General features: G+C 51.9%; 3 protein-coding genes across 3 annotated transcripts; all 3 read left to right on the forward strand.

The window, feature by feature from the left end:
* The first annotated feature begins 177 nt into the window (after nucleotides 1-177).
* On the forward strand, nucleotides 178-2,982 carry LOC308611432 (homeodomain-interacting protein kinase 1-like). Its single transcript, XM_081260210.1, has one exon. The coding sequence runs from the start codon at nucleotides 251-253 to the stop codon at nucleotides 1,856-1,858; it is 1,608 nt and encodes a 535-aa protein (XP_081116336.1). The 5' UTR covers nucleotides 178-250; the 3' UTR covers nucleotides 1,859-2,982.
* A 5,590-nt stretch (nucleotides 2,983-8,572) lies between these two features.
* LOC308611435 (homeodomain-interacting protein kinase 1-like) lies at nucleotides 8,573-12,977 on the forward strand. Its single transcript, XM_081260213.1, has one exon. It carries the CDS (start codon nucleotides 8,639-8,641, stop codon nucleotides 12,425-12,427), a length of 3,789 nt encoding a protein of 1,262 aa, XP_081116339.1. The 5' UTR covers nucleotides 8,573-8,638; the 3' UTR covers nucleotides 12,428-12,977.
* A 6,093-nt stretch (nucleotides 12,978-19,070) lies between these two features.
* On the forward strand, nucleotides 19,071-23,545 carry LOC308611433 (homeodomain-interacting protein kinase 1-like). The gene has a single exon (XM_081260211.1). The coding sequence runs from the start codon at nucleotides 19,207-19,209 to the stop codon at nucleotides 22,993-22,995; it is 3,789 nt and encodes a 1,262-aa protein (XP_081116337.1). The 5' UTR covers nucleotides 19,071-19,206; the 3' UTR covers nucleotides 22,996-23,545.
* Nucleotides 23,546-27,011: the final 3,466 nt, after the last annotated feature.

Genomic DNA, 27,011 nt, shown 5'->3' on the forward strand with positions numbered 1-27,011 from the left:
TTCGACTGCAGCAGCTGCTACTCTTTCTCTGGCTAATTCAGATGTCTCACTGCTAAAGTACCAGTCGGCTTTGTACCCATCATCTGCAGCACCAGTTCCTGGAGTTGCCCAGCAGGGTGTTTGCTTGCAGCCTGGAACCACCCATATTTGCACTCAGACAGATCCATTCCAACAAACATTTATCGTCTGTCCACCTGCTTTTCAAACTGGACTACAAGCAACAACAAAGCATTCTGGATTCCCTGTGAGGATGGATAATGCTGTGCCCATTGTACCCCAGGCACCAGCTGCTCAGCCACTACAGAGACAGTCGGGAGTTCTTCCACAGGGAAGCTGTACACCACTAATGGTAGCAAGTCTCCACCCTCAAGTAGCCACCATCACACCGCAGTATGCGGTGCCCTTTACTCTGAGCTGCGCAGCAAGCCGGCCGGCGCTGGTTGAACAGGCTGCCGCTGTACTGCAGGCTTGGCCCGGAGGAACCCAACAAATTCTCCTGCCTTCAACTTGGCAACAGTTGCCTGGGGTAGCTCTACACAACTCAGTCCAGCCCACTGCAGTGATTCCAGAGGCCATGGGCGGTGGCCAGCAGCTCACAGACTGGAGGAATGCCCACTCTGATGGCAACCAGTACAGCACTATTATGCAGCAGCCGTCCTTGCTGACTAACCATGTGACATTGGCCACTGCTCAGCCCCTGAATGTTGGCGTTGCCCATATTGTCAGACAACAAGAATCCAGTTTCCTCCCTTCAAAGAAGAATAAGCAGTCTGCTGCAGTCTCTTCTAAGTCCTCTCTGGATGTTCTGCCTTCTCAAGTCTATTCTCTGGTTGGGAGTAGCCCCCTCCGTACCACATCTTCTTATAATTCCCTAGTCCCTGTACAAGATCAGCATCAGCCAATCATCATTCCAGATACTCCCAGCCCTCCTGTGAGTGTCATCACTATCCGCAGTGACACTGATGAGGAAGAGGACAACAAATATAAGCCCAATAGCTCTGGCCTGAAGGCAAGGTCTAATGTCATCAGTTATGTCACTGTCAATGATTCTCCAGACTCTGATTCTTCCTTGAGCAGCCCATATTCCACTGATACCCTGAGTGCTCTCCGGGGCAATAGTGGACCCCTTCCGGAGGGTCCCGGCAGAGTCGTGGGGGATGGCACCGGCACCCGCACCATCATTGTACCTCCACTGAAAACTCAGCTTGGTGACTGTACTGTAGCAACCCAGGCCTCAGGTCTCCTGAGCAGTAAGACCGAGCCAGTGGCTTCAGTGAGCGGGCAGTCATCTGGATGCTGTATCACCCCCACAGGATATCGAGCTCAGCGTGGGGGGACCGGCGCAGCACAGCCACTCAACCTTAGCCAGAACCAGCAGTCATCGTCAGCTCCAAGCTCGCAGGAGAGAAGCAGCAACCCTGCCCCCCGCAGGCAGCAGGCGTTTGTGACCCCACTCTCCCAAGCCCCTTACGCCTTCCAGCATGGCAGCCCACTACATTCGACCGGGCACCCACACCTGGCCCCAGCCCCTGCTCACCTGCCAAGCCAGCCTCACCTGTATACGTATGCTGCCCCCACTTCTGCTGCTGCATTGGGCTCCACCAGCTCCATTGCTCATCTCTTCTCCCCGCAGGGCTCCTCAAGGCATGCTGCAGCATATACCACCCACCCTAGCACTCTGGTGCACCAGGTCCCTGTCAGTGTTGGGCCCAGTCTCCTCACTTGTGCCAGCGTGGCCCCTGCTCAGTACCAACAGCAATTTGCCACCCAGTCTTACATTGGGTCTTCCCGAGGCTCAACCATTTACACTGGATACCCACTGAGCCCTACCAAGACCAGCCAGTATTCTTTCTTGTAGTTGCTGAGTGTGAGGGAGGAGGGGTCAGAGTTCTTAATGGGCTGTGATGAGCTCCTCCCTCACCCTCTCCTGAAACTCCTTAGCCAGCAACTTGCTCTGCAGGGGCACACTGAAGCAGAAGGCTTTTCTCTGGGGAACCTGTCTCAGTGTTGACTGCATTGTTGTAGTCTCCCAAAGTCTGCCCTATTTTTTAATTCTTTATTTTTGTGACGGCATTTTTGGTATTTGGAAGAGTTCAGATGCCCATCGTCTGCAGGTACCAAGGAAGAGAGATCATTCTGAAGTTAACCTTTGAAAAATATTTTCTCTCTCTGACTTGATTTCTATAAATGCTTTTAAAAAACAAGTGAAGTTCCTCTTTATTTAACTTTATTTTATTGTAATTGCTGGTCAGAAGAAAAATGCTGATAGAAGAACTTGAAATCTGGTAACAAGAAAAGAAAAATCATTACTTTCTGCTTGTTTAAAAACCAAGACTTAATTGCTTATGTTAAGAGCAGCTTGCACAAGTCTGTATTTTACTATCTCGCATTTCTCCTCAAAATTTTACCCTTGCTAAGGGGACATTTAAGCTTACAGTGTTTTAAATTTGTTTTCATGTCATGTTATATTTAGTGGGAAATTGTTATTTTTGCAAAACTGGTTACATACTACTCTCTGTTACTGTTGGGATTCTCTCAGTTGCTCCTGTGTTTATTATTAGAGTAGTGTTAAAAAGGCAGCTCACCATTTGCTGGTAACTTAGTGTGAGAGAATCCATACCTACCGTGAAAGCACCAGGTGTTCTTTCTAAATGAAGCCCTGTGCATTCTTTTCAAATTATTTTTAAAAAGTCCTTCTCTCTGATTTAGCTTAAATTTTATTATTGGAAAAGCCATTAAGGTGGTTATTATTGTATGGTGGTCGTTGTTTTATTATATGCAAAATCTCTTTGTATTATGCGATACTGGCATTGGTGAGCTTTGCCTAAAGGTTGTTGGCGTTGATGAGCTTTGCCTGAATATTAGTATGAAATTCAATAATACACCTCTTTCTCTCTTTGCCTCAGCTCTCCCTTCATTCTATGTGATTTATTTGGGGAGAAAGCTAAAGCTAAAGGATCTGAAACCAGATAAGAAACGTTGTGTATAGCTTTTATGCTTTAAAGTAGCTTTCTTTGTATGTCAGCATCAAATTGAATGCTCTCTTATTAAGACTTAAGTGCATGTAGGAATTGCAATTTAAAAGAATTCCATCAAAAAGAGAAAGTAGAGAAGAAATGAAGCTGGATGGTCATCGTATTTGCTTTTAATCCAGTGTTCATGGAAATGCCGATCTCTGGACCCCAGGCTCAGAGTCCTGTGAGGTATTTGCTTAAAATTCGTGTTCTTGGGTCCCTTTCCCAGTTCGAACTCAGTGTATTTGGATGGAATCCAGGAATCTTCATCCCATAAACCAGAAAATGGTGAACCTACCTTAGTGATTAGTCTAGTGCCTGTTTGAGGGGAGAGGCCCCAAGGGAGCGATTTCCAAAGCCTGCTAAGTTGAGGATTGCAGCTGAAAGTATGGCCCCCCAGAGTGGTAGACCAGTTGTTCCGCCATGGATGACTCCAGTGAGGAGGCAGTCTGCTCCCTGTGTTGGAGGAAACAGCTACAAGCAATCCAACACCTCCCTCCCGTGGGCTGTAGACTGCTCATAAAGAGGTGCTTGACCACCTCTGAAATAGGTCAACGTGACCATTTTGTGTCAGTCTTCTCTCTACCTGCCACAATTTGATGTCAGCCATCCTTATTGAGTGCCTGCTGTGCGCCAGACTCCAAGGGTACGGAGAAGATGAGGAAGTCAGGGACTCCACCAAGCTGTTGGGCTAGATCAGTTCAATGTGATACAAGAAGGGCGTTTGGGGTGCTTTTGCCTCACGTCTGTTGTTCTGCAGTTGTGTTTGGGAAGATGGAGGTGTCTTTGGAAATTGGCATGGATTAGCCAGGAGGGAACTCAGGAAGAGTGCTGGCTCTCGAACCTTAGTTGTCTAAGAATCTGTCACCAGGGGAGCACGTTAAAAATGCAGATTAATGGGCCCCATCTCCAGAAACGAGGTCCTATAATTTCCTTTTAAACACAGACTCCGTTTTACGCTGATGGGGCTGTTGGGTCGGGAGCCGTCTTGGGTTTTCTGCTGGCAGTTTCCTGAGCTGCTCTCAGTGGCTCTCGCTACCTAGTGTGCGTTCCCAGGGAAGTACCCAGACCTTATTTTTCGGAACAACGGTTCAAACTGAGATGAAAACCTCTTCCATTTTGCCTGGACTTTTTTTTGTTTTGTTTTGTTTTTGCTGTACACGGGCCTCTCACTGCTGTGGCATCTCCCGTTGCAGAGCACAGGCCCCGGACGCCCAAGCTCAGTGGCCATGGCTCACGGGCCCAGCTGATCCGCAGCATGTGGGACCTTCCCGGACCGGGGCACGAACCCGTGTCCCCTGCATCGGCAGGCGGACTCTCAACCACTGCGCCACCAGGGAAGCCCCATCATCATCATTATTATTAGGAGTAAAAATGAGCTTCCTGAGGCATAATTATTTTTACTCGGCAGACAAGGAACCAGGCTCAGTGAGATTAAGCAGCCAAAGTCACAGTGGTGAAAAGGGACAGGGCCAAAATTTGAGGCAGGGCAGAGCTGGCTGCCCTCAGGAGGGAAGAACTCACCTCTGGGCCCCACCCAGAGAGGGCTGCCCTTGAGCAGAAGTGCTGGGGCCTCTGGAGGTGTTCAAGCAGAGGCCCTGACCACTTTCAGACGAAGAAACAGCAGGCCTGATTAGATGTCTCAGGGCACCATCTAACTTTGCATGCCTGTAGTGCAGTTTTCAGAAGTTTCCTGAACTAGCATTTATCCAGGAAATATGCACATTCAAGATCAGTTTAAATTTAAATCAAGCAAAAATAATGCCCTTTCGAGCACCTGTTTTATGCTAGATTCTGGGGTAAGTGAAAGAGCTGTTGAGTTAACCTTCCTGTCCATCATTCAACTGTCAGTCTGTCCATCCTTCCATGCATCCATCAACCCATCCATATCACAAACATTAAACACCTACTGTGTGCTAACTTCCGGAAGGTGCTTTTCTTCCATTAGTCTTATTTTTCCTACCAGAGAGTACTGTCCACTCAAGATAGGAAGTAGTGAGTGAGGAGTGAGGTGAGCACAGTTAGAAGAGGGAGTGGTTGCTTGTGGCAGAAGGTCCCCACCCCTCAGCTTGAGGGGATGGCAGGCAACGCACAGCCAAGAGACCGATATGAAAGGAGTAATGAAAGCTCCGTGTGCTTGGAGCTATAGTGGATGCCTGTGTACGTACATGGGAGCAAGGGCTGCTTTTTGCCGGTTTTATAGCTCCAGCCACTAGCATTACGATTGGTACACGCTAACGAACCAAATAATTGGGGTTTTGTTTTATTTGAGTAATTTTTTTTTTTTTAAGTCTTGGAAACTGGCATTAGAAGCGTCTAAAGCGGCAGAGGGAGTCAACCAAGGCAGGTCTGAGGTGGAACCAGAGAGATGCGAAGTTTTTAGAAGAGGAGCGGCGTTCCAAGTAGACCGCTCAGCCTGCCTCAAGGAGGCCTGGGTCCTGTGGGAGGGACGTGCTCGGTTGAGCGGGGCTCTAGCCCCAGGAAATGGAGGCAGCTAGGTCCCAGTGGGTGCCCCGGGGTATCGTGGCGAAGCTGCTTAGCTGGTCCAACCGGGAGCGCGCGGGCCGAACTCCAGGATTAGCTACCTCTAAAGTACCGAGCCAGTCCCCACCCGCCACCTGGCTGCGCGCTCAGCTCTCCCGCCGCGGGTGAGTACATTTCAGGAAGCAGTGCATTGCGGCAGCCTCATCCGCAAGTCCCGCCCGGGAGCTGGGGAGGCCGCAACACGTCCCCAAGGGCACCCTGGGCCTCGCCGGCGCGCCTCCAAGGCAGGCGCCTTTCCGGACCCGCTCCGTCCCGGGGTCTGGCCGGCGCGCGGGGCAGCGGGGCAGCGGGGCAGCGGGGCGGCCTCTCCGGAAGCCATCCCGGTGGTCCCCGAAGCCGACTCATAAATCATTCATGAGCGGGGGCCGGCCGAGCAGGGCTGGGAGGAAAGAGGGGGGCGGCAGCGGCGGCGAGGGCTAACCGGGAGCTGGACCGGGCGCACGGTGTGTAGCCGCGTCCTCACGCCGGAGGTAGGAAGGGGTCTGCGGCCCCGACCCGGGGGCTGCGTGCACCCCTTTCCAGAAAGCTGGGGGCGGAGAATGGGGAAAGGAGGGGCTTGCTCTGCTCCCTTCTCCTCCCAACCCTCGGCACCCTCTCCCCGGGCCGCGGTAGGTGGTGCGAGCCCGGGAGCGTCGGGGGAACCAGAGGAGCCGCGGGGCTGGCGAGGTGGACCCTGCGAGAGTTCCGGGCAGGGCGCAGACGCACGCAAACTTTGCGGGCTGCGTGGTGGGTCTTCTTTCCGCCCACTGGAGGGGAGCTGGCGGATGTGGCCAGGTTCCGGGGCGCGAGCAGGCGGTGGGAGCGCGAGTGGGACCCAGACCCCGAGGCTACCGGCTCGTTCTCTGAGAGGGCGGCGGACGAGGCGAGGTTGGTCCGGGGCTTGGGAACTGTTGGGCGGTGAAGGGAGTCCTGGGGAGTGGAACGAGGGGTGCGGGACACTGACCCTCCCCAGCTGGGTATGGAAAGGGGTCACCTTCCTCTGGTTTGCTAAAAGAAGTACGCGGTGCAAACGACCATCACAGGAGCGGGGCTCTGGGGGGTGCCACGGGAGGCCTTATCGCCTTGCCCATCTGGGAGCGCGCGCACGCACCCCTGGCTTGATGCATCCCCCTGGTCCGCTTTGGGTGGACAGCGCGGGGACTTTTGGCGATTGCCTGATGGAGAACGGGGTGATGGAGGCGCACCCCGCTGGGTGAGGCGCGGGCCAGGACAACAAAGGGAAGCGTGGACAGAGGAGGAGCTTCGCGGTGCGGGAGAGTCGGGGGCCCGAGGTCAGTTTCCTCGAAAGCCCTCTCCGAGAGCGTCGGGGGATGCGATCAGGGGGCCCTGCGGCACACGGCTTAGGACGGCGAGCCCAGTCCAAGCCAACCCGCGCCTCGGCGGGGAACCGGCGCCGACTCTCTCGCTGCAGCCAAGTTACTCCGGCAACCCCCTCCCCCAGGCGACGGCGGATTCCTCGAGTCTCCTGGTTTCCCGCGCCCGCCTTGCCGCCCATCCTTTGTCCCGCAGGCGGGGAAAGGTTCCTGGCGCGGAGGGAGCGAGGGCAGGAGCGGCCCGGGCCTGGCGGTGGGTTGGAGGGGAAGGCTGGGGAAGCGGCGCCACCAGCTTTCCGTAGCAACAGGTTGCGCCTGTAGCCCGCGGCGGCTGCTGACCTTGCTCCTGCCCGGGCAGGAGGAAGGTTTTCCCGGGTTTCTGAGAGAGGCGGCAGATCTTTGTTAACACAAGCAGGTGTGATTGAGGTCCTTGAACGTCCCCTCCCCCCATCCCAACAGAGACCCACTTGGAGACCCAAACAGCTGCTGTTCTTTGGTTGCTTGGACCATGTGAAATTGCCATTTTCAAAAGGCTTGACTATCAGCAACTTCCTATTATTCAATGTGTGTGAAGTTACTTTTCTCACTCATTTGTGAGTTTCCTCCTTCAATGTTCTGGAAGCTGTTCTGCCTGTCAGGGTGAGCCTGGCGGCCACGGTAGAGTTGAGGATATTGCCGTTCGCAGGGGCAGTCCAGACCCTCAATCGACGGCCAGTTGTGTGTGTGTGCCAGGCGTTGTCCCTATTCTATTTCCAACCCTCCGACACTATTTAAAACACCATTTTACAGACTAGCACAAGGGAAAGCGTGGAGATTGTAAGCAACTGCTGTCACAGAGCTCATCAGCGGGGCTAGAGACTCCCCAGTCTCGAAAGCCAGGACTCTGGTCGCTGCAGCAGCGCCCTTTAGTTTAGTTTTGTTTTCTTAATGTATCCCATTATTTTTTAATGAACTTCCTTATGAGTTCCACGCTGGACTATTTCTGTGTATCTAGTAAGGTGAAGCAAAGTGCATCAAAGGATAGGTTGAAAATAATAAAACTTTAAACCAAATATTGTGTCGTCGGGACTGTTTAAAATATGAAGAAAATCAGTTTTGCAGGGACAAGAGTTCGCTCTGAGATTTGATCAAGGTCAGGATGCATTGTTAAAAATGACAGAAGCCAATTCTGGGTAATTTTAGCAAAAAAAAAAAAAAAAAGGGACTGGATACTGGGTGGCTTAGCGAAGTGACAGAAAGGCTGGCTAGCCAGGCTTGGGAGCCCGGAGGAGTGGGACTCAGGACATGCAACAGGACCCCTGATGGGTGTATGGCCACGGCTGCCACCATTAGACTCTGGCTGTGGCTGCTGGCATGTTGACATCATTGCTAGGATGACGTGGAAACTGCCTCTGCCTCAGTGTGTCTCATGCACAAGCCCAGGAGTAAGCATCTGATTGGCTGAGCCTGGGCTCAGTTTGGGCACCTCAGCTGACCTCACAATGGGAGGCAGGGCTGCCACTCCCAGAACTCACAAAGGTGGGCTCAGAAGTTGGGCAGTTCCCATCTGCCCTCCCACCCCGCAAAACCCTAGATAGCACCTACACAGATCCTTTTAAAAGAAATTCCTTCAAAAATTCCTTCAAGAGGGGGCCCGGCGGTGGCCCCGGACGGCAGCGAGAGACTGAGGCGGGAGCGCGCGGTGCTGAGGCGGCGGCGGCGGCGGCGGCGGCGGCGAGAGGCCGAGCAGCGGAGCTGGAAGGAGGCTGGGGGCGCTCCCCCCGTGAGATGGGCACGGGTAGGCTCCGGTGGGCGGGGGCCGGGGCCCGGGCCGGCTCGCGCGGGGGATATGATGACCCAGCGGCAGGGCCCCGGATCTCGTCTCCTCCTCCGCCTTCTCACTGCAGCCCCAGCTGGCGGCTGAGAACCAGACACACCGGCGGTATGGCATCACAGCTGGAGGTGTTCCCCCCCCCATCAGTGTCGTCGAGTGCCTTCTGCAGTGCAAAGAAACTGAAAATAGAGGCTTCTGGTTGGGATGTTTCTGGACAGAGCAGCAACGACAAATACTATACCCACAGCAAAACCCTCCCAGCCACACAAGGGCAAACCAGCTCTTCTCACCAGGTAGCAAATTTCAACATCCCTGCTTACGACCAGGGCCTCCTCCTCCCAGCTCTTGTAGTGGAGCATATTGTTGTCACAGCTGCTGATAGCTCTGCCAGTGCTGCTACATCAACCTTCCAAAGCAGCCAGACCCTGACTCACAGAAGCAACGTTTCTTTGCTTGAGCCATATCAAAAATGTGGATTGAAAAGAAAAAGTGAGGAATTTGACAGCAACGGTAGCGTGCAAATCATAGAAGAACATCCCCCCCTCGTGCTGCAAAACAGGACTGTGGTGGGTGCTTCTGCCACGACCACCACTGTGACCACGAAGAGTAGCAGTTCCAGTGGAGAAGGGGATTACCAGCTGGTCCAGCATGAGATCCTTTGCTCTAGGACAAACAGCTATGAAGTCTTGGAGTTCTTAGGCCGGGGCACATTTGGACAGGTGGCTAAGTGCTGGAAGCGGAGCACCAAGGAAATTGTGGCTATTAAAATCTTGAAGAACCACCCCTCCTATGCCAGGCAAGGACAGATTGAAGTGAGCATCCTTTCCCGCCTAAGCAGTGAAAATGCCGATGAGTATAATTTTGTCCGTTCTTATGAGTGCTTTCAGCATAAGAATCATACCTGCCTTGTGTTCGAGATGCTGGAGCAGAACTTATATGATTTTCTAAGGCAGAACAAGTTTAGCCCACTGCCACTCAAGTACATCAGACCCATCTTGCAGCAGGTGGCCACAGCCCTGATGAAGCTCAAGAGCCTTGGTCTAATTCACACTGACCTTAAGCCTGAAAACATAATGCTGGTCGATCCAGTGCGCCAGCCCTACCGAGTGAAGGTCATTGACTTTGGTTCTGCTAGTCACGTTTCCAAAGCTGTGTGCTCAGCCTACTTACAGTCACGTTACTACAGAGCCCCTGAAATTATTCTTGGATTACCATTTTGTGAAGCTATTGATATGTGGTCATTGGGCTGTGTGATAGCTGAGCTGTTCCTGGGGCGGCCTCTTTATCCTGGTGCTTCAGAATATGATCAGATTCGTTACATTTCACAAACACAAGGCCTGCCAGCTGAATATCTTCTCAGTGCCGGAACCAAAACAACCAGGTTTTTCAACAGAGATCCTACTTTGGGGTACCCACTGTGGAGGCTTAAGACACCTGAAGAACATGAATTGGAGACTGGGATCAAATCAAAAGAAGCTCGAAAGTACATTTTTAATTGTTTAGATGATATGGCTCAGGTGAACATGTCCACAGACTTAGAGGGAACAGATACGTTGGCAGAGAAGGCGGATCGAAGAGAATACATTGATCTGTTAAAAAAACTGCTAACAATTGATGCGGATAAGAGAATTACTCCTCTGAAAACTCTTAACCATCAGTTTGTGACAATGACTCACCTTCTGGATTTTCCACATGGCAATCATGTTAAGTCTTGTTTTCAGAACATGGAGATCTGCAAACGGAGGGTTCACATGTATGATACAGTGAGTCAGATCAAGAGTCCCTTCACCACGCATGTTGCCCCAAATACAAGCACAAATCTAACCATGAGCTTCAGCAACCAACTTAATACCGTGCACAATCAGGCCAGTGTTCTAGCTTCCAGTTCGACTGCAGCAGCTGCTACCCTTTCTCTGGCTAATTCAGATGTCTCACTGCTAAAGTACCAGTCGGCTTTGTACCCATCATCTGCAGCACCAGTTCCTGGAGTTGCCCAGCAGGGTGTTTGCTTGCAGCCTGGAACCACCCATATTTGCACTCAGACAGATCCATTCCAACAAACATTTATCGTCTGTCCACCTGCTTTTCAAACTGGACTACAAGCAACAACAAAGCATTCTGGATTCCCTGTGAGGATGGATAATGCTGTGCCCATTGTACCCCAGGCACCAGCTGCTCAGCCACTACAGAGACAGTCGGGAGTTCTTCCACAGGGAAGCTGTACACCACTAATGGTAGCAAGTCTCCACCCTCAAGTAGCCACCATCACACCGCAGTATGCGGTGCCCTTTACTCTGAGCTGCGCAGCAAGCCGGCCGGCGCTGGTTGAACAGGCTGCCGCTGTACTGCAGGCTTGGCCCGGAGGAACCCAACAAATTCTCCTGCCTTCAACTTGGCAACAGTTGCCTGGGGTAGCTCTACACAACTCAGTCCAGCCCACTGCAGTGATTCCAGAGGCCATGGGCGGTGGCCAGCAGCTCACAGACTGGAGGAATGCCCACTCTGATGGCAACCAGTACAGCACTATTATGCAGCAGCCGTCCTTGCTGACTAACCATGTGACATTGGCCACTGCTCAGCCCCTGAATGTTGGCGTTGCCCATATTGTCAGACAACAAGAATCCAGTTTCCTCCCTTCAAAGAAGAATAAGCAGTCTGCTGCAGTCTCTTCTAAGTCCTCTCTGGATGTTCTGCCTTCTCAAGTCTATTCTCTGGTTGGGAGTAGCCCCCTCCGTACCACATCTTCTTATAATTCCCTAGTCCCTGTACAAGATCAGCATCAGCCAATCATCATTCCAGATACTCCCAGCCCTCCTGTGAGTGTCATCACTATCCGCAGTGACACTGATGAGGAAGAGGACAACAAATATAAGCCCAATAGCTCTGGCCTGAAGGCAAGGTCTAATGTCATCAGTTATGTCACTGTCAATGATTCTCCAGACTCTGATTCTTCCTTGAGCAGCCCATATTCCACTGATACCCTGAGTGCTCTCCGGGGCAATAGTGGACCCCTTCCGGAGGGTCCCGGCAGAGTCGTGGGGGATGGCACCGGCACCCGCACCATCATTGTACCTCCACTGAAAACTCAGCTTGGTGACTGTACTGTAGCAACCCAGGCCTCAGGTCTCCTGAGCAGTAAGACCGAGCCAGTGGCTTCAGTGAGCGGGCAGTCATCTGGATGCTGTATCACCCCCACAGGATATCGAGCTCAGCGTGGGGGGACCGGCGCAGCACAGCCACTCAACCTTAGCCAGAACCAGCAGTCATCGTCAGCTCCAAGCTCGCAGGAGAGAAGCAGCAACCCTGCCCCCCGCAGGCAGCAGGCGTTTGTGACCCCACTCTCCCAAGCCCCTTACGCCTTCCAGCATGGCAGCCCACTACATTCGACCGGGCACCCACACCTGGCCCCAGCCCCTGCTCACCTGCCAAGCCAGCCTCACCTGTATACGTATGCTGCCCCCACTTCTGCTGCTGCATTGGGCTCCACCAGCTCCATTGCTCATCTCTTCTCCCCGCAGGGCTCCTCAAGGCATGCTGCAGCATATACCACCCACCCTAGCACTCTGGTGCACCAGGTCCCTGTCAGTGTTGGGCCCAGTCTCCTCACTTGTGCCAGCGTGGCCCCTGCTCAGTACCAACAGCAATTTGCCACCCAGTCTTACATTGGGTCTTCCCGAGGCTCAACCATTTACACTGGATACCCACTGAGCCCTACCAAGACCAGCCAGTATTCTTTCTTGTAGTTGCTGAGTGTGAGGGAGGAGGGGTCAGAGTTCTTAATGGGCTGTGATGAGCTCCTCCCTCACCCTCTCCTGAAACTCCTTAGCCAGCAACTTGCTCTGCAGGGGCACACTGAAGCAGAAGGCTTTTCTCTGGGGAACCTGTCTCAGTGTTGACTGCATTGTTGTAGTCTCCCAAAGTCTGCCCTATTTTTTAATTCTTTATTTTTGTGACGGCATTTTTGGTATTTGGAAGAGTTCAGATGCCCATCGTCTGCAGGTACCAAGGAAGAGAGATCATTCTGAAGTTAACCTTTGAAAAATATTTTCTCTCTCTGACTTGATTTCTATAAATGCTTTTAAAAAACAAGTGAAGTTCCTCTTTATTTAACTTTATTTTATTGTAATTGCTGGTCAGAAGAAAAATGCTGATAGAAGAACTTGAAATCTGGTAACAAGAAAAGAAAAATCATTACTTTCTGCTTGTTTAAAAACCAAGACTTAATTGCTTATGTTAAGAGCAGCTTGCACAAGTCTGTATTTTACTATCTCGCATTTCTCCTCAAAATTTTACCCTTGCTAAGGGCACATTTAAGCTTACAGTGTTTTAAATTTGTTTTCATGTCATGTTATATTTAGTGGGAAATTGTTATTTTTGCAAAACTGGTTACATACTACTCTCTGTTACTGTTGGGATTCTCTCAGTTGCTCCTGTGTTTATTATTAGAGTAGTGTTAAAAAGGCAGCTCACCATTTGCTGGTAACTTAGTGTGAGAGAATCCATACCTACCGTGAAAGCACCAGGTGTTCTTTCTAAATGAAGCCCTGTGCATTCTTTTCAAATTATTTTTAAAAAGTCCTTCTCTCTGATTTAGCTTAAATTTTATTATTGGAAAAGCCATTAAGGTGGTTATTATTGTATGGTGGTCGTTGTTTTATTATATGCAAAATCTCTTTGTATTATGCGATACTGGCATTGGTGAGCTTTGCCTAAAGGTTGTTGGCGTTGATGAGCTTTGCCTGAATATTAGTATGAAATTCAATAATACACCTCTTTCTCTCTTTGCCTCAGCTCTCCCTTCATTCTATGTGATTTATTTGGGGAGAAAGCTAAAGCTAAAGGATCTGAAACCAGATAAGAAACGTTGTGTATAGCTTTTATGCTTTAAAGTAGCTTTCTTTGTATGTCAGCATCAAATTGAATGCTCTCTTATTAAGACTTAAGTGCATGTAGGAATTGCAATTTAAAAGAATTCCATCAAAAAGAGAAAGTAGAGAAGAAATGAAGCTGGATGGTCATCGTATTTGCTTTTAATCCAGTGTTCATGGAAATGCCGATCTCTGGACCCCAGGCTCAGAGTCCTGTGAGGTATTTGCTTAAAATTCGTGTTCTTGGGTCCCTTTCCCAGTTCGAACTCAGTGTATTTGGATGGAATCCAGGAATCTTCATCCCATAAACCAGAAAATGGTGAACCTACCTTAGTGATTAGTCTAGTGCCTGTTTGAGGGGAGAGGCCCCAAGGGAGCGATTTCCAAAGCCTGCTAAGTTGAGGATTGCAGCTGAAAGTATGGCCCCCCAGAGTGGTAGACCAGTTGTTCCGCCATGGATGAATCCAGTGAGGAGGCAGTCTGCTCCCTGTGTTGGAGGAAACAGCTACAAGCAATCCAACACCTCCCTCCCGTGGGCTGTAGACTGCTCATAAAGAGGTGCTTGACCACCTCTGAAATAGGTCAACGTGACCATTTTGTGTCAGTCTTCTCTCTACCTGCCACAATTTGATGTCAGCCATCCTTATTGAGTGCCTGCTGTGCGCCAGACTCCAAGGGTACGGAGAAGATGAGGAAGTCAGGGACTCCACCAAGCTGTTGGGCTAGATCAGTTCAATGTGATACAAGAAGGGCGTTTGGGGTGCTTTTGCCTCACGTCTGTTGTTCTGCAGTTGTGTTTGGGAAGATGGAGGTGCCTTTGGAAACTGGCATGGATTAGCCAGGAGGGAACTCAGGAAGAGTGCTGGCTCTCGAACCTTAGTTGTCTAAGAATCTGTCACCAGGGGAGCACGTTAAAAATGCAGATTAATGGGCCCCATCTCCAGAAACGAGGTCCTATAATTTCCTTTTAAACACAGACTCCGTTTTACGCTGATGGGGCTGTTGGGTCGGGAGCCGTCTTGGGTTTTCTGCTGGCAGTTTCCTGAGCTGCTCTCAGTGGCTCTCGCTACCTAGTGTGCGTTCCCAGGGAAGTACCCAGACCTTATTTTTCGGAACAACGGTTCAAACTGAGATGAAAACCTCTTCCATTTTGCCTGGACTTTTTTTTGTTTTGTTTTGTTTTTGCTGTACACGGGCCTCTCACTGCTGTGGCATCTCCCGTTGCAGAGCACAGGCCCCGGACGCCCAAGCTCAGTGGCCATGGCTCACGGGCCCAGCTGATCCGCAGCATGTGGGACCTTCCCGGACCGGGGCACGAACCCGTGTCCCCTGCATCGGCAGGCGGACTCTCAACCACTGCGCCACCAGGGAAGCCCCATCATCATCATTATTATTAGGAGTAAAAATGAGCTTCCTGAGGCATAATTATTTTTACTCGGCAGACAAGGAACCAGGCTCAGTGAGATTAAGCAGCCAAAGTCACAGTGGTGAAAAGGGACAGGGCCAAAATTTGAGGCAGGGCAGAGCTGGCTGCCCTCAGGAGGGAAGAACTCACCTCTGGGCCCCACCCAGAGAGGGCTGCCCTTGAGCAGAAGTGCTGGGGCCTCTGGAGGTGTTCAAGCAGAGGCCCTGACCACTTTCAGACGAAGAAACAGCAGGCCTGATTAGATGTCTCAGGGCACCATCTAACTTTGCATGCCTGTAGTGCAGTTTTCAGAAGTTTCCTGAACTAGCATTTATCCAGGAAATATGCACATTCAAGATCAGTTTAAATTTAAATCAAGCAAAAATAATGCCCTTTCGAGCACCTGTTTTATGCTAGATTCTGGGGTAAGTGAAAGAGCTGTTGAGTTAACCTTCCTGTCCATCATTCAACTGTCAGTCTGTCCATCCTTCCATGCATCCATCAACCCATCCATATCACAAACATTAAACACCTACTGTGTGCTAACTTCCGGAAGGTGCTTTTCTTCCATTAGTCTTATTTTTCCTACCAGAGAGTACTGTCCACTCAAGATAGGAAGTAGTGAGTGAGGAGTGAGGTGAGCACAGTTAGAAGAGGGAGTGGTTGCTTGTGGCAGAAGGTCCCCACCCCTCAGCTTGAGGGGATGGCAGGCAACGCACAGCCAAGAGACCGATATGAAAGGAGTAATGAAAGCTCCGTGTGCTTGGAGCTATAGTGGATGCCTGTGTACGTACATGGGAGCAAGGGCTGCTTTTTGCCGGTTTTATAGCTCCAGCCACTAGCATTACGATTGGTACACGCTAACGAACCAAATAATTGGGGTTTTGTTTTATTTGAGTAATTTTTTTTTTTTTTTAAGTCTTGGAAACTGGCATTAGAAGCGTCTAAAGCGGCAGAGGGAGTCAACCAAGGCAGGTCTGAGGTGGAACCAGAGAGATGCGAAGTTTTTAGAAGAGGAGCGGCGTTCCAAGTAGACCGCTCAGCCTGCCTCAAGGAGGCCTGGGTCCTGTGGGAGGGACGTGCTCGGTTGAGCGGGGCTCTAGCCCCAGGAAATGGATGCAGCTAGGTCCCAGTGGGTGCCCCGGGGTATCGTGGCGAAGCTGCTTAGCTGGTCCAACCGGGAGCGCGCGGGCCGAACTCCAGGATTAGCTACCTCTAAAGTACCGAGCCAGTCCCCACCCGCCACCTGGCTGCGCGCTCAGCTCTCCCGCCGCGGGTGAGTACATTTCAGGAAGCAGTGCATTGCGGCAGCCTCATCCGCAAGTCCCGCCCGGGAGCTGGGGAGGCCGCAACACGTCCCCAAGGGCACCCTGGGCCTCGCCGGCGCGCCTCCAAGGCAGGCGCCTTTCCGGACCCGCTCCGTCCCGGGGTCTGGCCGGCGCGCGGGGCAGCGGGGCAGCGGGGCAGCGGGGCGGCCTCTCCGGAAGCCATCCCGGTGGTCCCCGAAGCCGACTCATAAATCATTCATGAGCGGGGGCCGGCCGAGCAGGGCTGGGAGGAAAGAGGGGGGCGGCAGCGGCGGCGAGGGCTAACCGGGAGCTGGACCGGGCGCACGGTGTGTAGCCGCGTCCTCACGCCGGAGGTAGGAAGGGGTCTGCGGCCCCGACCCGGGGGCTGCGTGCACCCCTTTCCAGAAAGCTGGGGGCGGAGAATGGGGAAAGGAGGGGCTTGCTCTGCTCCCTTCTCCTCCCAACCCTCGGCACCCTCTCCCCGGGCCGCGGTAGGTGGTGCGAGCCCGGGAGCGTCGGGGGAACCAGAGGAGCCGCGGGGCTGGCGAGGTGGACCCTGCGAGAGTTCCGGGCAGGGCGCAGACGCACGCAAACTTTGCGGGCTGCGTGGTGGGTCTTCTTTCCGCCCACTGGAGGGGAGCTGGCGGATGTGGCCAGGTTCCGGGGCGCGAGCAGGCGGTGGGAGCGCGAGTGGGACCCAGACCCCGAGGCTACCGGCTCGTTCTCTGAGAGGGCGGCGGACGAGGCGAGGTTGGTCCGGGGCTTGGGAACTGTTGGGCGGTGAAGGGAGTCCTGGGGAGTGGAACGAGGGGTGCGGGACACTGACCCTCCCCAGCTGGGTATGGAAAGGGGTCACCTTCCTCTGGTTTGCCAAAAGAAGTACGCGGTGCAAACGACCATCACAGGAGCGGGGCTCTGGGGGGTGCCACGGGAGGCCTTATCGCCTTGCCCATCTGGAAGCGCGCGCACGCACCCCTGGCTTGATGCATCCCCCTGGTCCGCTTTGGGTGGACAGCGCGGGGACTTTTGGCGATTGCCTGATGGAGAACGGGGTGATGGAGGCGCACCCCGCTGGGTGAGGCGCGGGCCAGGACAACAAAGGGAAGTGTGGACAGAGGAGGAGCTTCGCGGTGCGGGAGAGTCGGGGGCCCGAGGTCAGTTTCCTCGAAAGCCCTCTCCGAGAGCGTCGGGGGATGCGATCAGGGGGCCCTGCGGCACACGGCTTAGGACGGCGAGCCCAGTCCAAGCCAACCCGCGCCTCGGCGGGGAACCGGCGCCGACTCTCTCGCTGCAGCCAAGTTACTCCGGCAACCCCCTCCCCCAGGCGACGGCGGATTCCTCGAGTCTCCTGGTTTCCCGCGCCCGCCTTGCCGCCCATCCTTTGTCCCGCAGGCGGGGAAAGGTTCCTGGCGCGGAGGGAGCGAGGGCAGGAGCGGCCCGGGCCTGGCGGTGGGTTGGAGGGGAAGGCTGGGGAAGCGGCGCCACCAGCTTTCCGTAGCAACAGGTTGCGCCTGTAGCCCGCGGCGGCTGCTGACCTTGCTCCTGCCCGGGCAGGAGGAAGGTTTTCCCGGGTTTCTGAGAGAGGCGGCAGATCTTTGTTAACACAAGCAGGTGTGATTGAGGTCCTTGAACGTCCCCTCCCCCCATCCCAACAGAGACCCACTTGGAGACCCAAACAGCTGCTGTTCTTTGGTTGCTTGGACCATGTGAAATTGCCATTTTCAAAAGGCTTGACTATCAGCAACTTCCTATTATTCAATGTGTGTGAAGTTACTTTTCTCACTCATTTGTGAGTTTCCTCCTTCAATGTTCTGGAAGCTGTTCTGCCTGTCAGGGTGAGCCTGGCGGCCACGGTAGAGTTGAGGATATTGCCGTTCGCAGGGGCAGTCCAGACCCTCAATCGACGGCCAGTTGTGTGTGTGTGCCAGGCGTTGTCCCTATTCTATTTCCAACCCTCCGACACTATTTAAAACACCATTTTACAGACTAGCACAAGGGAAAGCGTGGAGATTGTAAGCAACTGCTGTCACAGAGCTCATCAGCGGGGCTAGAGACTCCCCAGTCTCGAAAGCCAGGACTCTGGTCGCTGCAGCAGCGCCCTTTAGTTTAGTTTTGTTTTCTTAATGTATCCCATTATTTTTTAATGAACTTCCTTATGAGTTCCACGCTGGACTATTTCTGTGTATCTAGTAAGGTGAAGCAAAGTGCATCAAAGGATAGGTTGAAAATAATAAAACTTTAAACCAAATATTGTGTCGTCGGGACTGTTTAAAATATGAAGAAAATCAGTTTTGCAGGGACAAGAGTTCGCTCTGAGATTTGATCAAGGTCAGGATGCATTGTTAAAAATGACAGAAGCCAATTCTGGGTAATTTTAGCAAAAAAAAAAAAAAAAAGGGACTGGATACTGGGTGGCTTAGCGAAGTGACAGAAAGGCTGGCTAGCCAGGCTTGGGAGCCCGGAGGAGTGGGACTCAGGACATGCAACAGGACCCCTGATGGGTGTATGGCCACGGCTGCCACCATTAGACTCTGGCTGTGGCTGCTGGCATGTTGACATCATTGCTAGGATGACGTGGAAACTGCCTCTGCCTCAGTGTGTCTCATGCACAAGCCCAGGAGTAAGCATCTGATTGGCTGAGCCTGGGCTCAGTTTGGGCACCTCAGCTGACCTCACAATGGGAGGCAGGGCTGCCACTCCCAGAACTCACAAAGGTGGGCTCAGAAGTTGGGCAGTTCCCATCTGCCCTCCCACCCCGCACAACCCTAGATAGCACCTACACAGATCCTTTTAAAAGAAATTCCTTCAAAAATTCCTTCAAGAGGGGGCCCGGCGGTGGCCCCGGACGGCAGCGAGAGACTGAGGCGGGAGCGCGCGGTGCTGAGGCGGCGGCGGCGGCGGCGGCGGCGAGAGGCCGAGCAGCGGAGCTGGAAGGAGGCTGGGGGCGCTCCCCCCGTGAGATGGGCACGGGTAGGCTCCGGTGGGCGGGGGCCGGGGCCCGGGCCGGCTCGCGCGGGGGATATGATGACCCAGCGGCAGGGCCCCGGATCTCGTCTCCTCCTCCGCCTTCTCACTGCAGCCCCAGCTGGCGGCTGAGAACCAGACACACCGGCGGTATGGCATCACAGCTGGAGGTGTTCCCCCCCCCATCAGTGTCGTCGAGTGCCTTCTGCAGTGCAAAGAAACTGAAAATAGAGGCTTCTGGTTGGGATGTTTCTGGACAGAGCAGCAACGACAAATACTATACCCACAGCAAAACCCTCCCAGCCACACAAGGGCAAACCAGCTCTTCTCACCAGGTAGCAAATTTCAACATCCCTGCTTACGACCAGGGCCTCCTCCTCCCAGCTCTTGTAGTGGAGCATATTGTTGTCACAGCTGCTGATAGCTCTGCCAGTGCTGCTACATCAACCTTCCAAAGCAGCCAGACCCTGACTCACAGAAGCAACGTTTCTTTGCTTGAGCCATATCAAAAATGTGGATTGAAAAGAAAAAGTGAGGAATTTGACAGCAACGGTAGCGTGCAAATCATAGAAGAACATCCCCCCCTCGTGCTGCAAAACAGGACTGTGGTGGGTGCTTCTGCCACGACCACCACTGTGACCACGAAGAGTAGCAGTTCCAGTGGAGAAGGGGATTACCAGCTGGTCCAGCATGAGATCCTTTGCTCTAGGACAAACAGCTATGAAGTCTTGGAGTTCTTAGGCCGGGGCACATTTGGACAGGTGGCTAAGTGCTGGAAGCGGAGCACCAAGGAAATTGTGGCTATTAAAATCTTGAAGAACCACCCCTCCTATGCCAGGCAAGGACAGATTGAAGTGAGCATCCTTTCCCGCCTAAGCAGTGAAAATGCCGATGAGTATAATTTTGTCCGTTCTTATGAGTGCTTTCAGCATAAGAATCATACCTGCCTTGTGTTCGAGATGCTGGAGCAGAACTTATATGATTTTCTAAAGCAGAACAAGTTTAGCCCACTGCCACTCAAGTACATCAGACCCATCTTGCAGCAGGTGGCCACAGCCCTGATGAAGCTCAAGAGCCTTGGTCTAATTCACACTGACCTTAAGCCTGAAAACATAATGCTGGTCGATCCAGTGCGCCAACCCTACCGAGTGAAGGTCATTGACTTTGGTTCTGCTAGTCACGTTTCCAAAGCTGTGTGCTCAGCCTACTTACAGTCACGTTACTACAGAGCCCCTGAAATTATTCTTGGATTACCATTTTGTGAAGCTATTGATATGTGGTCATTGGGCTGTGTGATAGCTGAGCTGTTCCTGGGGCGGCCTCTTTATCCTGGTGCTTCAGAATATGATCAGATTCGTTACATTTCACAAACACAAGGCCTGCCAGCTGAGTATCTTCTCAGTGCCGGAACCAAAACAACCAGGTTTTTCAACAGAGATCCTACTTTGGGGTACCCACTGTGGAGGCTTAAGACACCTGAAGAACATGAATTGGAGACTGGGATCAAATCAAAAGAAGCTCGAAAGTACATTTTTAATTGTTTAGATGATATGGCTCAGGTGAACATGTCCACAGACTTAGAGGGAACAGATATGTTGGCAGAGAAGGCGGATCGAAGAGAATACATTGATCTGTTAAAAAAACTGCTAACAATTGATGCGGATAAGAGAATTACTCCTCTGAAAACTCTTAACCATCAGTTTGTGACAATGACTCACCTTCTGGATTTTCCACATGGCAATCATGTTAAGTCTTGTTTTCAGAACATGGAGATCTGCAAACGGAGGGTTCACATGTATGATACAGTGAGTCAGATCAAGAGTCCCTTCACCACGCATGTTGCCCCAAATACAAGCACAAATCTAACCATGAGCTTCAGCAACCAACTTAATACCGTGCACAATCAGGCCAGTGTTCTAGCTTCCAGTTCGACTGCAGCAGCTGCTACTCTTTCTCTGGCTAATTCAGATGTCTCACTGCTAAAGTACCAGTCGGCTTTGTACCCATCATCTGCAGCACCAGTTCCTGGAGTTGCCCAGCAGGGTGTTTGCTTGCAGCCTGGAACCACCCATATTTGCACTCAGACAGATCCATTCCAACAAACATTTATCGTCTGTCCACCTGCTTTTCAAACTGGACTACAAGCAACAACAAAGCATTCTGGATTCCCTGTGAGGATGGATAATGCTGTGCCCATTGTACCCCAGGCACCAGCTGCTCAGCCACCACAGAGACAGTCGGGAGTTCTTCCACAGGGAAGCTGTACACCACTAATGGTAGCAAGTCTCCACCCTCAAGTAGCCACCATCACACCGCAGTATGCGGTGCCCTTTACTCTGAGCTGCGCAGCAAGCCGGCCGGCGCTGGTTGAACAGACTGCCGCTGTACTGCAGGCTTGGCCCGGAGGAACCCAACAAATTCTCCTGCCTTCAACTTGGCAACAGTTGCCTGGGGTAGCTCTACACAACTCAGTCCAGCCCACTGCAGTGATTCCAGAGGCCATGGGTGGTGGCCAGCAGCTCACAGACTGGAGGAATGCCCACTCTGATGGCAACCAGTACAGCACTATTATGCAGCAGCCGTCCTTGCTGACTAACCATGTGACATTGGCCACTGCTCAGCCCCTGAATGTTGGCGTTGCCCATATTGTCAGACAACAAGAATCCAGTTTCCTCCCTTCAAAGAAGAATAAGCAGTCTGCTGCAGTCTCTTCTAAGTCCTCTCTGGATGTTCTGCCTTCTCAAGTCTATTCTCTGGTTGGGAGTAGCCCCCTCCGTACCACATCTTCTTATAATTCCCTAGTCCCTGTACAAGATCAGCATCAGCCAATCATCATTCCAGATACTCCCAGCCCTCCTGTGAGTGTCATCACTATCCGCAGTGACACTGATGAGGAAGAGGACAACAAATATAAGCCCAATAGCTCTGGCCTGAAGGCAAGGTCTAATGTCATCAGTTATGTCACTGTCAATGATTCTCCAGACTCTGATTCTTCCTTGAGCAGCCCATATTCCACTGATACCCTGAGTGCTCTCCGGGGCAATAGTGGACCCCTTCCGGAGGGTCCCGGCAGAGTCGTGGGGGATGGCACCGGCACCCGCACCATCATTGTACCTCCACTGAAAACTCAGCTTGGTGACTGTACTGTAGCAACCCAGGCCTCAGGTCTCCTGAGCAGTGAGACCAAGCCAGTGGCTTCAGTGAGCGGGCAGTCATCTGGATGCTGTATCACCCCCACAGGATATCGAGCTCAGCGTGGGGGGACCGGCGCAGCACAGCCACTCAACCTTAGCCAGAACCAGCAGTCATCGTCAGCTCCAAGCTCACAGGAGAGAAGCAGCAACCCTGCCCCCCGCAGGCAGCAGGCGTTTGTGACCCCACTCTCCCAAGCCCCTTACGCCTTCCAGCATGGCAGCCCACTACATTCGACCGGGCACCCACACCTGGCCCCAGCCCCTGCTCACCTGCCAAGCCAGCCTCACCTGTATACGTATGCTGCCCCCACTTCTGCTGCTGCATTGGGCTCCACCAGCTCCATTGCTCATCTCTTCTCCCCGCAGGGCTCCTCAAGGCATGCTGCAGCATATACCACCCACCCTAGCACTCTGGTGCACCAGGTCCCTGTCAGTGTTGGGCCCAGTCTGCTCACTTGTGCCAGCGTGGCCCCTGCTCAGTACCAACAGCAATTTGCCACCCAGTCTTACATTGGGTCTTCCCGAGGCTCAACCATTTACACTGGATACCCACTGAGCCCTACCAAGACCAGCCAGTATTCTTTCTTGTAGTTGCTGAGTGTGAGGGAGGAGGGGTCAGAGTTCTTAATGGGCTGTGATGAGCTCCTCCCTCACCCTCTCCTGAAACTCCTTAGCCAGCAACTTGCTCTGCAGGGGCACACTGAAGCAGAAGGCTTTTCTCTGGGGAACCTGTCTCAGTGTTGACTGCATTGTTGTAGTCTCCCAAAGTCTGCCCTATTTTTTAATTCTTTATTTTTGTGACGGCATTTTTGGTATTTGGAAGAGTTCAGATGCCCATCGTCTGCAGGTACCAAGGAAGAGAGATCATTCTGAAGTTAACCTTTGAAAAATATTTTCTCTCTCTGACTTGATTTCTATAAATGCTTTTAAAAAACAAGTGAAGTTCCTCTTTATTTAACTTTATTTTATTGTAATTGCTGGTCAGAAGAAAAATGCTGATAGAAGAACTTGAAATCTGGTAACAAGAAAAGAAAAATCATTACTTTCTGCTTGTTTAAAAACCAAGACTTAATTGCTTATGTTAAGAGCAGCTTGCACAAGTCTGTATTTTACTATCTCGCATTTCTCCTCAAAATTTTACCCTTGCTAAGGGCACATTTAAGCTTACAGTGTTTTAAATTTGTTTTCATGTCATGTTATATTTAGTGGGAAATTGTTATTTTTGCAAAACTGGTTACATACTACTCTCTGTTACTGTTGGGATTCTCTCAGTTGCTCCTGTGTTTATTATTAGAGTAGTGTTAAAAAGGCAGCTCACCATTTGCTGGTAACTTAGTGTGAGAGAATCCATACCTACCGTGAAAGCACCAGGTGTTCTTTCTAAATGAAGCCCTGTGCATTCTTTTCAAATTATTTTTAAAAAGTCCTTCTCTCTGATTTAGCTTAAATTTTATTATTGGAAAAGCCATTAAGGTGGTTATTATTGTATGGTGGTCGTTGTTTTATTATATGCAAAATCTCTTTGTATTATGCGATACTGGCATTGGTGAGCTTTGCCTAAAGGTTGTTGGCGTTGATGAGCTTTGCCTGAATATTAGTATGAAATTCAATAATACACCTCTTTCTCTCTTTGCCTCAGCTCTCCCTTCATTCTATGTGATTTATTTGGGGAGAAAGCTAAAGCTAAAGGATCTGAAACCAGATAAGAAACGTTGTGTATAGCTTTTATGCTTTAAAGTAGCTTTCTTTGTATGTCAGCATCAAATTGAATGCTCTCTTATTAAGACTTAAGTGCATGTAGGAATTGCAATTTAAAAGAATTCCATCAAAAAGAGAAAGTAGAGAAGAAATGAAGCTGGATGGTCATCGTATTTGCTTTTAATCCAGTGTTCATGGAAATGCCGATCTCTGGACCCCAGGCTCAGAGTCCTGTGAGGTATTTGCTTAAAATTCGTGTTCTTGGGTCCCTTTCCCAGTTCGAACTCAGTGTATTTGGATGGAATCCAGGAATCTTCATCCCATAAACCAGAAAATGGTGAACCTACCTTAGTGATTAGTCTAGTGCCTGTTTGAGGGGAGAGGCCCCAAGGGAGCGATTTCCAAAGCCTGCTAAGTTGAGGATTGCAGCTGAAAGTATGGCCCCCCAGAGTGGTAGACCAGTTGTTCCGCCATGGATGAATCCAGTGAGGAGGCAGTCTGCTCCCTGTGTTGGAGGAAACAGCTACAAGCAATCCAACACCTCCCTCCCGTGGGCTGTAGACTGCTCATAAAGAGGTGCTTGACCACCTCTGAAATAGGTCAACGTGACCATTTTGTGTCAGTCTTCTCTCTACCTGCCACAATTTGATGTCAGCCATCCTTATTGAGTGCCTGCTGTGCGCCAGACTCCAAGGGTACGGAGAAGATGAGGAAGTCAGGGACTCCACCAAGCTGTTGGGCTAGATCAGTTCAATGTGATACAAGAAGGGCGTTTGGGGTGCTTTTGCCTCACGTCTGTTGTTCTGCAGTTGTGTTTGGGAAGATGGAGGTGCCTTTGGAAATTGGCATGGATTAGCCAGGAGGGAACTCAGGAAGAGTGCTGGCTCTCGAACCTTAGTTGTCTAAGAATCTGTCACCAGGGGAGCACGTTAAAAATGCAGATTAATGGGCCCCATCTCCAGAAACGAGGTCCTATAATTTCCTTTTAAACACAGACTCCGTTTTACGCTGATGGGGCTGTTGGGTCGGGAGCCGTCTTGGGTTTTCTGCTGGCAGTTTCCTGAGCTGCTCTCAGTGGCTCTCGCTACCTAGTGTGCGTTCCCAGGGAAGTACCCAGACCTTATTTTTCGGAACAACGGTTCAAACTGAGATGAAAACCTCTTCCATTTTGCCTGGACTTTTTTTTGTTTTGTTTTGTTTTTGCTGTACACGGGCCTCTCACTGCTGTGGCATCTCCCGTTGCAGAGCACAGGCCCCGGACGCCCAAGCTCAGTGGCCATGGCTCACAGGCCCAGCTGATCCGCAGCATGTGGGACCTTCCCGGACCGGGGCACGAACCCGTGTCCCCTGCATCGGCAGGCGGACTCTCAACCACTGCGCCACCAGGGAAGCCCCATCATCATCATTATTATTAGGAGTAAAAATGAGCTTCCTGAGGCATAATTATTTTTACTCGGCAGACAAGGAACCAGGCTCAGTGAGATTAAGCAGCCAAAGTCACAGTGGTGAAAAGGGACAGGGCCAAAATTTGAGGCAGGGCAGAGCTGGCTGCCCTCAGGAGGGAAGAACTCACCTCTGGGCCCCACCCAGAGAGGGCTGCCCTTGAGCAGAAGTGCTGGGGCCTCTGGAGGTGTTCAAGCAGAGGCCCTGACCACTTTCAGACGAAGAAACAGCAGGCCTGATTAGATGTCTCAGGGCACCATCTAACTTTGCATGCCTGTAGTGCAGTTTTCAGAAGTTTCCTGAACTAGCATTTATCCAGGAAATATGCACATTCAAGATCAGTTTAAATTTAAATCAAGCAAAAATAATGCCCTTTCGAGCACCTGTTTTATGCTAGATTCTGGGGTAAGTGAAAGAGCTGTTGAGTTAACCTTCCTGTCCATCATTCAACTGTCAGTCTGTCCATCCTTCCATGCATCCATCAACCCATCCATATCACAAACATTAAACACCTACTGTGTGCTAACTTCCGGAAGGTGCTTTTCTTCCATTAGTCTTATTTTTCCTACCAGAGAGTACTGTCCACTCAAGATAGGAAGTAGTGAGTGAGGAGTGAGGTGAGCACAGTTAGAAGAGGGAGTGGTTGCTTGTGGCAGAAGGTCCCCACCCCTCAGCTTGAGGGGATGGCAGGCAACGCACAGCCAAGAGACCGATATGAAAGGAGTAATGAAAGCTCCGTGTGCTTGGAGCTATAGTGGATGCCTGTGTACGTACATGGGAGCAAGGGCTGCTTTTTGCCGGTTTTATAGCTCCAGCCACTAGCATTACGATTGGTACACGCTAACGAACCAAATAATTGGGGTTTTGTTTTATTTGAGTAATTTTTTTTTTTTTAAGTCTTGGAAACTGGCATTAGAAGCGTCTAAAGCGGCAGAGGGAGTCAACCAAGGCAGGTCTGAGGTGGAACCAGAGAGATGCGAAGTTTTTAGAAGAGGAGCGGCGTTCCAAGTAGACCGCTCAGCCTGCCTCAAGGAGGCCTGGGTCCTGTGGGAGGGACGTGCTCGGTTGAGCGGGGCTCTAGCCCCAGGAAATGGAGGCAGCTAGGTCCCAGTGGGTGCCCCGGGGTATCGTGGCGAAGCTGCTTAGCTGGTCCAACCGGGAGCGCGCGGGCCGAACTCCAGGATTAGCTACCTCTAAAGTACCGAGCCAGTCCCCACCCGCCACCTGGCTGCGCGCTCAGCTCTCCCGCCGCGGGTGAGTACATTTCAGGAAGCAGTGCATTGCGGCAGCCTCATCCGCAAGTCCCGCCCGGGAGCTGGGGAGGCCGCAACACGTCCCCAAGGGCACCCTGGGCCTCGCCGGCGCGCCTCCAAGGCAGGCGCCTTTCCGGACCCGCTCCGTCCCGGGGTCTGGCCGGCGCGCGGGGCAGCGGGGCAGCGGGGCAGCGGGGCGGCCTCTCCGGAAGC

The sequence above is a fragment of the Mesoplodon bidens genome (assembly GCF_964165515.1).
Source record: "Mesoplodon bidens genome assembly, contig: HAP1_SCAFFOLD_1355, whole genome shotgun sequence".
In the NCBI taxonomy this organism is placed as follows: domain Eukaryota; kingdom Metazoa; phylum Chordata; class Mammalia; order Artiodactyla; family Ziphiidae; genus Mesoplodon; species Mesoplodon bidens.